At 43.2% G+C, this 14,011-nt stretch overlaps 1 protein-coding gene across 6 annotated transcripts in view; it reads right to left on the bottom strand.

The window, feature by feature from the left end:
- Nucleotides 1–14,011, bottom strand: part of LOC149447453 (myosin-binding protein C, fast-type-like) — a 209,830-nt gene that overhangs the window by 119,869 nt on the left and 75,950 nt on the right. For all 6 annotated transcript variants that reach the window (XM_089652564.1, XM_089652563.1, XM_089652561.1 and 3 more), the window contains 2 exons: nucleotides 13,527–13,644; nucleotides 10,973–11,015 (listed from right to left, as the gene is read on the bottom strand). In XM_089652564.1, coding sequence (XP_089508690.1) covers nucleotides 10,973–11,015; nucleotides 13,527–13,644 — 161 coding nt within the window. The remainder of the gene's footprint in view (nucleotides 1–10,972; nucleotides 11,016–13,526; nucleotides 13,645–14,011) is intronic.

Raw genomic sequence — 14,011 nt, 5'->3', positions numbered from 1 at the left:
TGATTGGTCACAGCGATCACATAGTACAAACTGGGTCAATCACAGCCCATCTGTGCCATGTGATTAGCTGTGGCTAATCACAGCTAATCACAACAAAACAAACTGAATAAATCGATTTTAGTTGGTAAAATGCTTGCTTATAACAATGAAATTGGTTGCTATAAGCAATCATAATGTGTAAAAAAAAAAAAATACTGAACACTTCCCCAGAGTAGTGCAATGTTACTATGGTAACATTATATTACTCTGGTCACTCTGGTTACTCTGTGTTTTAAAAAATAAAATAATAAAAAAAAAAAGTAATTAAAAAAAAAAAATTGTCAGTCAGTACCTTTGATCACCACCACACCAGTTATATGATGACATTGTACTGCACTGGTGACAGTATGTAAAAAAAACAAATTCCAGATAAATATGACAAAAAATCACAACTTCAAAAAGCTTGCTGTGCCTCAGACTGTCTACTTTCCAAAAATAGGTAATTTGGGGGATATCTGTGTTGTCCTGACATTTTTGGGCCTCACGAAATGAGATGGGCCGTCAGTACATCAGGATAGATCGATTTTCAGATATATATAATCATAGTTTGTGGACTCAATAACTTTTCTACAGACTAAACAATATACACTGATTTGGGTTATTTTCACCAAAGAAATGTAGCAGTATATAATGTGGCCTAAATTTATGAAGAACAATTATTTATTTGCAAAACTGTATAACCGAAATTAAGATTCTTTTGTTTTTCAAAACTTTCTATATTTTTTAATTTTTTTTGCATAAAACATAAAACCCAGAGGTGATTAAATACCACCAAAAGAAAGCTCTAGTTGTGTGAACAATATTATAAAAATGTAGTTTTGGTACAATGTTGATTGACCACACAGTTGTCATTCAAAGTGTGAGAGCGCTGAAAGCTGGCCTGGTCAGGAAGGGGGTAAAAGTGCCTGGTAGTGAAGTGGTTAAATTGCAGGCAAAATGACAGCTCCTAGCTGCTTTTTCCTGATTGTAAACAAAGCTGCAGGGACTTGTCAAAAACCGCACTATGTACCCCTAACTCATTACTAGTATAGTGGCTGTACTCAATCAATATATTGATCATGAACAGAACTATACTAGTATTCCTCTTTGTATAGTGTCCCAAAAAAATGCAGCGTTAGCAGGATCAGCCTCAATACTTGCCAGTACTTGTGTTTAGCTCTGCCGCCCCCCCCCCAAGAAAAAAAGGTGCCGTGTCAGGTAGACCACTGCCACCTCTGATACATTGTACACAAAACCACATGGTTAGAAAGATCAGGCCTGATCTCTACTAGCAGGTAAATTTTAATTCTAGCAGTTCAAGCAGTCCCTGACAGCCAGGAGCTTTTGTGTTCCTGTGAGTCACACAAGGTACTTGTAAATTTAGTTCCCAAAATGTCCCAAAAATGTACACTAGTGAAGACGCCTACAGGATTCTGAGTATGACAGATGAGAGCAAAAGGGAAGCCTCACGGTCAGAATCAGACTCAGAATACTAACCAGTAGAAAGCAGCGCACCCTGACAGGAAGCTCAGACAATGGAGAAGAGGTCCCTGGTAAGATCAGGCATACCTGACCCCAGGTAGCTGTGGTGCTAGGGAAGCATGACATTTCTCATATGCAGCAGGATTCAAGTACTAGTGTTACACTATCTTTTGGTGGACTGGCAAGCACCAGCGGCCTAGTACATCCTGGCATTTTACACACCAGCACTGCAGTATCTCCTGGTGACGTCACAAGTCTGAGACGTGAGGTCAAAGCTGGTGATGTGGTTAGCACTTGTAGTGTTCTTCAGCCGCCAAGATTCGAACACAGGCCCATGGTGTCCTTCTAGGGGTGCTTGCAAATCCTGATTGGCAGCTCCCAGATTCAGCAGCACCCGTTATCCCCCCATTTACAGCCCAACTCGAAATTCAAGTGGAAACAGCAAATTTAACAACTCATCTTGATTTTTTGAGCTGTTTTTCACAGAAGAGCTGTATCAATTGATTGTGGACTAAAGTAATCTTTATGCACAATACATCGTTGCCAACCAAAATTCAACTCTTGCCAGACTATTATAGAAACATATCACGGTTTCCGAGTTTAAACCTTTTTTGGGTCTAATCCTTAACATGGGCATTACTAAAAAGAATGAATTGAGGCCATAATGGTCCACAGACCCAATTCATCATATGCCCATATTCTTTTGCTGCAATGGCCAGAAAAGATGAGATGATAATGTGTTTCATGCATTTTATTGATAATACACTCTGTGGTCCTCAGGGTGACCCTGAATATGGTTGGCTGTACAAAATTTGGCCCCTCATAAACTACCTCTCTGAGAAATTTGCAGATATGTATACACTCCAACCAAATATCTGCGTAGACGAGTCCCTCATACATATCATTGGTCGCCTTGCAATCAAGCAGTATCTCCCTTGCAAGCATGCCAGATCTGGGGTCAAAATGTATGAGTTCTGTGAGAGGGCAACAGGCTATACATGCACATTGAGTGTTTATGAGGGAAGAGACAGTGAAGAAGGAGCCCCCGGAATACACAGACTACATGGGGGGCAGTGGCAAGTTAGTATGTGACTTAGTGTTGTCTTTGTCCTGCAAAGGGGTACCATTTGTATGTGGACAACTTCTATACAAGCAGGCCACCTATTAGACACTTATTCAATCTTGGAATTGGCTGATGTGGCACCATGTAACCCAATCACGAGGGCTTACCCCAACAGCTTGATAACACCCGAATAGAGAGAGGGAGAAAGCCTGCTTGAGGAATGTTAAATTACTTGCAGTGAAATGAAAGGACAAATGGAATGATTTTGTCCTGTCTTCCATTCACACAGATATGACAGTCCAAATTTGCATGGCATTGGGTGTTGTTGAAAAGCTTCTCTGTGTGCACGATTAATCTTTATATGGGAGGTGTAGTCTTCAATGACCAAATGATAAGGCATATTTAGTTTCCTGCAGAGTTTGACAGTGGTACAAAAAGGTGTTTATTTATATGTTTCAAATGGCTATATAATGCTTTTGTAATTTACAAAGCAACTGGACGAAGAAGGAAATGGATTCTTCCTAAAATTTCAGAAAGCAATCATCATGGGTCTTTTGTATCCAGTATGTACTGTGGCCCACCTGGCCAGCCTGGTCTCTGCATCAAGGACTGCTTCCGTCACTACCACACACTAGTGGAGTATTAGTCTGGGGTACAGCATGGCACAGTCTAGATAAGCTTTTTCAACCAGGGTGCCCAGGCACCCTGGGGTGCCTTCATCTTTCTTCAGGGGTGCCTTGGAAAAATGCCTACAAATTGCACAAAAATTGTATACAAACCAGTGAGTGGATGAAGCCTATCTTTTCTGAACCTGCCACTGTGGTACAGAACATTCTGAAAATTCACAGAAAGGGGTAGAGTCTATCAGATGGAAAAGCAGCAGTTGTAATGCTAGCAATTTGGCCAAGCTAGCTTTTATACGCTGAGAATGTGGATGGGTGGGACAGTATTTTTTTTATGGTTCAGCAACTAGGGTAGCGAAATTTGCCTGGTGAAATCAACAGGTGGTGTGCTGCTCGCAGATTGGGTGCAAGGAATTGTGGCACCCACTGCTATACCATCACCCCTCTCAGCTGAGGCTGTTGAGAAGACTTGAGGTTTGTTATAGTGGGGGTAGAGATCCCAGATGAGGAGCAAGGAGACGTTCGCACCTTTTTAGGATGTGGTTCTTTAAAGTGCTGTTGCCAACAGGCTCCATGGCATGTTATCATATGTCTCGTCAAGCATGTGGTGCCTAAGTGGCTGGTGTTTTAGCCACGCTTGGTCTGCTTCAGACAGAAACTGAAAACAACATTACTGTGGTCTGCTGCACATGTGTTGAAAAAAGCCCACACCATTGAACTTTTGGAAGTCAGCGGGAGTCATCAGTGCCCTGCACCTGTGGAGCTCTGTTGTGTGATCCAATAGCGTGGCTGCCCTTACGCCTGCCCCTGGAGGATATCCTGCATCTTTGGAGTTGTGCATCCTCCTTACTTTCCTCCTCTTTTCTCTCAGGCACCCAAGTACAGGTTGTGAAAGAATGGGTCGCTCTCAGGAGCTCAGTGACTTCAAGCATGGTACCGTGATAGGTTGCCACATGTGTAATAAATCTATCCATGAAATTTCCTTGCTGCTAAATATTCCACGGTCAGCTGTTAGTGGTATTATAACAAAATGGAAACAACTGGGAACAAGAGCAACTAAGCCACGAAGTGCTAGGCCATGTAATACGACAAAGCGGGGTCAGCACATGCTGAAGAGCACAGTGTGCATAAGTCGCCAACTGTCTGCAGAGTTGATAGCTAAAGACCTCCAAACTTCATGTGGCCTTCAGATTAGCACAACAACAATGCATAGAAAGCTTCATGGAATGGGTCTCCATGACCATCCAGCTGCACTCAAGCCTTACATAACCAAGTTCAATGCAAAGCATCGGATGCAATGGTGTAAAACACGCCGCCATTTGACTCTAGAGCAGTGTAGACTTGCTCTCCGGAGTCACAAATCACGCTTCTCTGTCTGGCAATCTGATGAATGTGCCTGGGTTTGGCGGTTGTCAGGAGAACGGTACTTGCCTGACTGCACTGTGCCAAATGTAAAGTTTAGTGGAGGGGGGATTATGGTGTGGAGTTGTTTTCCAGGGGTTGGACTTGGCCCCTTAATTCCAGTGAAGGGAACTCTTAAGGTGTCAGCATACTAAGCCATTTTGAACAATTTCATGCTCCCAACTTTGTGGGTACAATTTGGGGATGGCCTATTCCTGTTCCAAAATAAAGGTCCATGAAGACATGGATGAGCGAGTTTGGGGGGAAGGAACTTGACTGGCCTACCCAGAGTCCTAACCTCAGCCCGATAGAACACCTCTGGGATGAATTAGAGCTGAGGCTGCTAGCCAGGCCTTCTTGCCCAGCATCAGTGCCTGACCTCACAAATGCTCCTCTGGATGAATGGTCAAACATTTTCTCAAATCATATAGTAAATCAGCTGAACAATCTCTGCAGTGGAGACACGGGCAGCAATACTCATCCTTTTCAAGAAAAATTACTAAACCCACAACAGTAATATTAGTCTTTATATGCAGTAAAGCATGCTTGTTATACTCACTGTGGAACCTAAGGGGTTAATCCTCCACATGGCTGCATGACCCCTGACCCTCTGTCTGGACAGTGCTGATTGGCCTTGTGCTGATCACATGCACCCTCCCAAAGAAAAAAAACTCTCTAGCAATATACACTAAATATTGCATCCAGCCTGCAATGTAATTGGCCTAACCTGTAAAAGTTCTTGCTCCTTCTACATTCTTTCCCTAAGGAGGAGGGGTTTCTGAAGATGTGGTCCTTCCCAGTTGTGCATCCTGCCATATCCTATCCTCATAAGTCTCTGATGGTCCATGTTGAGGACACCCCTGTGCTTACAAATATCGTTGACAAAGGGCTTGAAGCCTTTTCTAGGGCTTTATTTTTCTTGAAGGTACTGTACTGCAAGTTCCTATCGCAAATATGTCCTTCTGCCAGATATTCATTGTCTGGTCCAAGGTTATGTCCTGGGATTCTGAATTTTGTCTACCAAATCCTTCTGTCTGCCAACAAAAGGAGCTCATGCTGTTGCCCCTACTCTACTAGGTTGATGGGTTAGTGGATGTTATACGCATAATATGCTGATTGAGTCTCTGTTTTGTTACTCTTTGGCTCAATTGTTGGCATGTAGTTTAGCAACACTGAAACACCTGTTGTGCATGCCCTTTGAGGAAAAATGCTTTTTGGCAACTCCTTAGAAATCTTATCAAGGATGTTATCAAGGCAAATGTACCAGTTTTTCTCAGCAAATACAATTAACTATTGGTCTAAAAAAAACCTCCATCTCAGAGGCTGCGAAGATTTTTTTTTTCATTTTCTCATAGACCTCTGTGTTCTAGGCAAATTCTGAGACTCAGTTCAGCCATACATTTTGGACTCCCCAATCCTTCACACTTAGTTAGGCCCTCCTTGCATTGAGGAGATGCCCCTTGTTAGTGTGGGGCCCCTCTATTCGTCTTTGAAGACACCTAATATTTCAAGAAATTGAGTCCAGCATGTGGGACAGAGAACTATGAGTTTCATCTCTCCAAAGTGTTTTAAGGTCTCTGTTGCAATTGGGGGACATTACATGTGGGTCTCCTTGTTTCCAGGTTCCATGACAAACTGGAAATGTTAATCTCGAGATCCAGTGATCCTCTAGCCTTTACAGTGAAGGCTCTGGTGACTGGAAGATCAATTCGACTGGATCTATGTTTTTTACTCCTCCTTCCTTGCAGGATTGATATACAGTGAATTCTGGTGTTTTTCATTGCACTAAACTGACCCAGGCGGACCTGGTACTCAGACCTCATCAGGCTTCTGGGTTTCCTGTGGGTCCAGACTCTGAGGGACAGGGGCCTGTTGGATTTGGCCTTATACCTTTGAAAATTAGGGAATCGACTTCTCGTGAAGTCTACCATCACACTAAGTAAGTGTATTTTTCTTGGTGTGAGACAATAGAATTCCTAGGAAGTATTCCATGGGACGAATCCTGTTTTTTCAGAAGGTCTGGTATTGATCATTATTTGGCCTTGAGTGCTATCAAAATCCATTTTCAGCCTGCCTTAGCACTTTTATGTTAAGATAACAATTGCCTTTCACTCCTTAGTCAGGACCTACGTGCAGGGTGCTGCTCACATTCCTCCTGTACATTCTCTTGTGACTGTGACATCTCAACCTGTTTTTGACAGTTCTTCTAGACTGCCCTTTGAACCTATACAGATTATTCCTCTGTCTCTCCTTATTCACAATGTTGCCTTTCTCATAGCCTTTAGTTCTGCAAGGCAAGTTTCTGAGTTGGCAGCCCTAACCTGTAAGGTACCTGTTCCTTTGTTGAACTAGGAGAAGTTTGAGAAGGTTGTCTTAAGGCCCTTGGCCTCTTTTATTCCTGAGGTGATTTCTTCCCTTCACCTTTTCTTGGGACATTATTATAGCATTTCTCTGTCCTGCTCCTAAACATCCTTAGAGGATTTTTCGCTCAGATACAGCCACATTTTTGACAGTTTGTCTCTCTCTTTGGCCTGCCTGACAGTCCCCATAGGGGACAGCCAGCACCTCATTCCACTATCACTTCCACTACTGAACATTCAGCATTAGGCATCAGTTTTACAGACTGCAGGGCTGCCATCTAGTTTTCTCTTCTTATTTTTTCAAAGTGAATGTTCAGGATTCGAATGATACTGGCTTTGGTTGTAAGGTTCTTCAAGTGATGCTGTAGGCCCGTTGAGCCACCTCTAGTGACCTACTGGCTTCTTTCCGGTGGGCCCTTTGGTTTCTGTTTCCCACCACTCAGTTGGATTGCTTTTGGATGTCCCAGTGTTTCACAAAACCTCTTTCTGTGTCCTACAATGTACAATGAGGAAAACAGAATTTTTTCCTTTTCTAGTAGTACATTACAGCTCACAGGTCCCTCTTCTTTGTTCTTATGATCCACTCATATCATTGCTTGCTACTAGAGATGAGCGAATTATTAAAAAATTCGGTTCGGCTGATTCGCCGAATTCGCTGAATAAATTTGCTTCGAGCCGAATATATTCGCTGCGAATTTAACTTATAAAAAGGGTGTTTCTAGGCTTCAGAGAGCCTTTATATTAGTGCAGAACACTGTACCTTTAATTTAAATGCCCTTGGAGTCTGCTGGGGAAGAGAAATAATACTGTCAGTCAGTATGACATGCAGATGAGTGCCGTCGATCTTAGAATCACCGCACACTTCACTCATTTGGGCAGTCACGGGGCCAAAACCAGAGTGTGGAGCCACAGTGTGGCGGTGGAGGCAGCAGCAATGGGAGGCCATACAGCACCCTATGACAAAATGGAACCCACCAGCAGTGTGAGGAGACCTGAAAGTGGAACATGGCAGAGTGTGGCGATGGAGACAGCAGCAATGGGAGGCCGTACAGGGACCCATGACACACTCTGGACCTGGCAGCAGCATGAGGAGGTGGTACAGGGGCCCATGACAGATTACGGGCCTGGCAGCAGCATGAGGAGTCGGTACGGGGGCCCATGGCAGATTACGGGCCTGGCAGCAGCATGAGGAGGCGGTACAGGGGCCCATGGCAGAGTGGCGGAGCGTAAGCAGCTAAAATTGAAGGCCATACAGAGGCCTATGTTAAAAAGTCCCCCCAGCAGCAGCGTGGGGAGACGACTATCAAGAGTCCAATGGCAGAGTGGCGGAGCAGAAGCAGCTTCAATTGAAGGCCATACACAGGCCTAGGTTTAAAAGTCCCTCACAGTTAATTCCAATAACGAACTCTACTCCTCCGTGCAATCTACTTACGAGACCCTGGGCAGGTCTGGGTCCAATTTGTGGTAGAGACTGGTTTTGTTCAGCCATGCTTGAGCGAGTAATAACAGGTCTGTGCTGCCCTTTGGTGTCTGGCTTAATGCGCACAACACTGAACGTCCCAGCGTTTGTCAACGATTTGCCGTTAAGTGATGCAAACCCGCTGAACCACGTTCATGAGGAGCCGGTACAGGGGGCCAAAAAATATTACCGCCAGCCGGCGTGTAAATGGATTTAACTCTTTGAACGTACAATAGTGGTTGTGAAGCAGAAAGTCAGTTTATTTAGCACAATCGGTCAATTGCAGCTTGCCGTTGGCTGGAAACTGTACGTTTATGTCACTGGAATGCACTAATCACCCAAAAAATATTACCGCCATCCGGCGTGTAAATGGATCTAACTCTTTGAACGTACAATAGTGGTTGTGAAGCAGAAAGTCAGTTTATTGTACACAATCGGTCAATTGCAGCTTGCCGTTGGCTGGAAACTGTACGTTTCTGTCACTGGAATGCACTAATCACCCAAAAAATATTACCGCCAGCCGGCGTGTAAATGGATTTAACTCTTTGAACGTACAATAGTGGTTGTGAAGCAGAAAGTCAGTTTATTTTGCACAATCGGCAAACTGCAGCACCAACTGTGCACGACAGCCACCAAAAAAAAAAAGGGTGTATGTCACTTTAAATTTTTGATTCTTTGATAGCTGTGGCCCTAAGTAACGATTCTGTGTCCCTGAGTAACGATTCTGTGTCCCTGAGTAACAATTCTGTGTCCCTGAGTAACGATTCTGTGTCCCTGAGTAATGATTCTGTGTCCCTGAGTAACGATTCTGTGTCCCTGAGTAATGATTCTGTGGCCCTAAAGTCTCTGTGGCCCTAACTCTGTCCCTTAATACACACAGGTCTGTCTCTCTTGAATGACCGTAGGCTAATGGAGAATTCTAAGATGGCCGCGATTTATAGCTCCACCATTACACAGTGCTGGCTGGCTGCTGATTGGCTAATGCGATCACATGTCATGAATGCATTATGGGTCAGCGCGCCTTGTCTGCGCGCCTTCCCAGAGATCCCCGCCCCATCTTCTCTGTCCATTTTCTCCGTCGCCACACATGTCGCTGCCATTTTTGGGAAAATTCGATTCGTGCATCCGAAGTTTGCTAATCTTCGGATTCGTCGCGAATCGAATTTTTCCAAATCTTCGGAACGAATTCCACTTCGTCATGTTCGATTCACTCATCTCTACTTGCTACTAAACTGAGGTATGATGGGAGTAGGAGGAGTTATACTGGGCTTTCAGAATTTCAGAATACCTGTTTCTGTGTCCTGTACTGATTTACAAGAAAATAATTTTACAGGTAAAACATAAATCCTATTTTATGAGCACTGGCTAGCTAGCCTCTGGGAAATGTCCAGTGCTCTCACCCATATAAATACCTGGGAATAGAGATGCCAACTTTTTCTTAGGTTGCCAGTGTTCTACCTACTCTGTTTAGTTCTCTGACTTCTTGCTAATTGAAAGTGTCAATCCTGTCAGACAGAGCAGGGATGCTTGGCTCTGGTGTAGATTGCTGAAAACTGATATGTAGGTGCTAGGGCAGCTGGCAGACAGGTTTGCTGGCTGCACAGTGTTGGGCAGGGAAAGCGACTTGCAGGTTGGAATAGTCAGAGCATAGGGGACACTGAAGACTGCTGACTGTACTGGGTAGCAGAATGGTGAAATGCAGTAGGCTTCTGCTTAGGAAGGTATCACTGCACTGTCTGCTCTACATGACCTATGTTGTCTGTGTATATTGCATGCCTGCTATACTGACTGATAGGTACATACTTCAGGCTGTTCTGATGAAAGCACAGTGGCGAATGACACTGAGGTCAGTGTCCTAGATAACAATTGTATTTTGCTCCTTAGTGAGGATCTACATGCAGAGCGTTGCTCAAATTCCTCCTGTACATTCTCCTGTGACTGTGGCATCTGTCCTGATGAAAGCACAGTGGGGAATGACACTGAGGTCAGAGTATCAATATTGAAAGCTCTGTCCTTGGTGCACTTTCAGCCCCCAACCACCTGAGTCCTAGTAACCAATGATTCTGTTTCACCCTGGCTGCCAATATCCTAGCAACCAGTGTCTTAGCCAGCATCTCCCCTTAGCACAGCCCAGGGTATATAGAATAACTAGTGTATCTACTGATTGTTCCATATATTTTATGTCATATATAGTGAGTATGTATAATACATACTGACAGCTACTGTATAAAAATAGCTGACAATTAGTTTATGTACAAATAAGCAAATTGTTATCTGTTGTCTAAGATATATATTATCAGTTATAGGTGATGTTTGCTATATAAGCTGCTTGATATATGTATATTCAGACTGCCTCCAATTTTGTAATTATATACGTATACAATATATAATGATCACCTGTTTTGACTGTATACCTGCCCCCTGTCCCACACCTGTTCTTAGGCCCAATAATTTATAAAAGTTCTTAGTTATGTCCAAGTATGTAATAGTTCAATCAACCATTGCGCACATGGAAAACAAAAAACACTATACATAATAACAGTAACAGACAGCATAGTATACATACGTTCTCTTGAAAGCTTGCAGAATATTGCCATCACCTCCTGCATCTATAAAACAAAGCATTGAAAAATCAATTGCAGATCTGTATTCTGTTATAAAGAGGTAGGGGACTAAGGTAAAACATCACCTTGTGTTCTGCAATTTAAAATAAAAAACAGGCATTACTTTGTAATGTAGAACTTGTTCCGCTATCTGAAATTATAAGTTTAACTACACCTTATAGACTCCGTGGAGTTGATTTGATAAAACTGGAGAGTGCAAACTCTGGTACAGCTCTGCATGGTAGCCAATCTGCTTCTAACTTCAGCTTGCTCAATTAAAGCGGAGTTCCAGTCTTCTAGCCAACATTGCATTAATAGCATTGCAGGGATCATTGTAATTCCCCATAAGTAGAATGGATAATGCTGCCCATGTACACGTTGTAACTATTTACAAACTGATTATTTTTCTTTTGTCCCCCTCAATTCTGGCTGCGGCCACACAGGATTTGGGCAGCTGAAGCCGGCCTGGCTTAATTTCCTGGATTTCGTGCAACTGGCTACCCAGCATGCACCCCTGGGTCTTGCGCATGAACAGTAATGACACTGCGAGGCGTGCTTTGTGTACCCGCATTAAATGCACAAAGACTCCTGAGATCGATGACCCCTAGGCAGCTGTGTGTGACTGGGCAGCTGCCACAAACACATATATCTGTAAAAGAAACCCAACACTTCTTTGCATTAATATACAGTATAAATTAATACATAAGCATTACTATTCAATAATCATAGCAACATGTGTATAAAGATGAAGGTTAGTGGGTTTAGATTCCAGAATTAGATCTTAAACAATAAGTTCAGTTTAAAAAAACAAATAACAAATGCACATTTTTTTGCAGGGAATAAAATATACGTATTATATTTTTTTTGCTAGGGACCTGTAAAGCATTGCACCCACGATCAGCAGATTGTGGGTTTAATGCCACGGTCTTGCAGACTGTCTGTGTATTTGTCTGCCTGTACTGCTAATATAGGGAGGCAGTTAGTTAGGCTGCTAGGTAAGTTTAGTTTTGGCATCACTGTAGTAAGTGGAGAGGTTGTTGATTGCTTGGTCTGATAGGGATTCCTGAGCTGAGAGTTTGATTGCTTTCCCCTGCCTCTGGAAGAAGCTTCCAGAGCATAGGGAAGGAAGATTCAAATGATCAGTTGAATGTTTATCATGCCCTAGCCAATCCCTGGAGGGGGGTGGAGGACGGGGCATCCAGAAGATGGCTGCGGAGGTGATAAATGTGCAAGAGGCCTGAGCAAATTGTTCTTTCCTATTCAAGGAATGTTCCAATCCTGAGGCTGCTGCCCCTAGGATCAGAATCACTAAGACAAAAGACTGCTGCCTGGGCCTCAGGAGCTGCTGGGCTGAGGGATTGAGAAGAATTGCTAAAGAACTACTTTTTCTAGAAGGCACTATCTTTGATTCCTGATCTAGAGAAAGATGTTGTTTTCTCCCTCCCTAAGGATCTACCTGTGGATGCTGGGTGGAAGACAGCTCCTGGGACACTGTGAGTATAAAACCTTACTGGGGACTGAAAGTTGACTGGAACCAGTTACCTGCCATTCTCTACCATTTCCTGAAATTGCTATTGAAGAGAGTTTTTCCTCCTATTGTGTCCTCAAACTCCTCTTCTGTTTTTCGGCAATACATACTAAAAAGACATACCGTAGACTGAACTTCAATTGTCAGTGTGCATGGGACTGTGCTTGTGTGACTGGCAGCCTTTGTACCATCTTGGGAGGACATGTCTATTCTCAGTGGTCCTTCCGGAGGTAAGCCATTCATGAGGTTGCATGTAGACCCCCCCCCTTACCCCAAAACCAGGTCCTCCTCTAACAGCATGCTGGGATTCTCTTCCCCAGCGTCAACTGTCACTTTTAAATTTTGATCTGACACACAGCTGCATCATTCATTTACAGAGATCTGTGAATGCGTGCAGTACAATACAAATCCTTTCTGCCACCGTGGCCAACAGACTTGTAGTTATCAATGGAATACACGTGTTTGCTTGTTCTTTGGGGAACAAAGTCTTTCAGGATGCTGAAACATACACAAGGTGGCAGAGTCCTGCAACTCAGTGACATACACTCTGGTAAAAGCTTTATGGATCTTATAGGCTCAACCGCGGGACTTTGTTAGAAGGCTGCTAATTGGGGGACTACCTTTTTCCCAGAAGAGCTGGCATGTGGGCAGAGTCATATAAATGTGGAAGCTGGAAACAGGAACAGGAAGTGAGAGGGAAAAGAGCTGGAGAGCAGAAGTAGAGAGAGAGAATTGTGCTGTGTGTTAGGAAGTATGTTCATTGGTGGAACCACCAGGTGCAAATAAAGAAAAAAAAAGCCTGAATAAAGAAAACTAATGCAGCCAACACATCTAAGGAATAATATGGTTCAATATATAAAATTGCTCTTATGGGGTTCAGATGCACTTAAATTCCAGTTTGGCTCTGCTGATAGACATGAAAGTGATATATGATGAGCACATCATTTGTCATTTGATTCAGACTGTTTCCTCCTGATGTGTAGGCTTACCTTGTACTGAGATTGTAAATGTGCAGTTTTCACGTTGGTCTGGTGCAATGACTTCACATCGATAGGAACCATTATCAGCTTTAACTGCCTTGAAAACCTTTAGCTGAAAGTGGTATAGCTGTAGGAAACAAAGATGGGGCATTGATTATGGGTGTTTGCTAATTTTGTACAAAATTTTCTGACGTATGGGCTTATTGTACAATAAATATACAGCTCATAGAGCCTAAAGTCTCATGCAAAACTCATGTGTAAACCGCACATATCACAAACATACAGTATGTATCTATGACTGCCAAAGTACATAGCTATAATTAATAACTGAAGTGAAAATATATAAAAAGTCCAACGTGAATAATAGGAGTCCCAATGTGATAATTAAATATAAAGTGCCGGTGCTCTTTTAAAACATGACATTGTGCTCCACTCCATAATGCTGCTGGTGCCCCACATAGACTAACATTCACCATAAACAAATGACCAAATAT

Source organism: Staurois parvus, unplaced genomic scaffold (assembly GCF_062004578.1).
Source record: "Staurois parvus isolate SC_StPar_1 unplaced genomic scaffold, SC_StPar_1.0 ptg000686l, whole genome shotgun sequence".
NCBI lineage: Eukaryota > Metazoa > Chordata > Amphibia > Anura > Ranidae > Staurois > Staurois parvus.
Note: the sequence above shows the minus strand (reverse complement) of the source record. Positions and strands in the feature narration are given on the sequence as shown.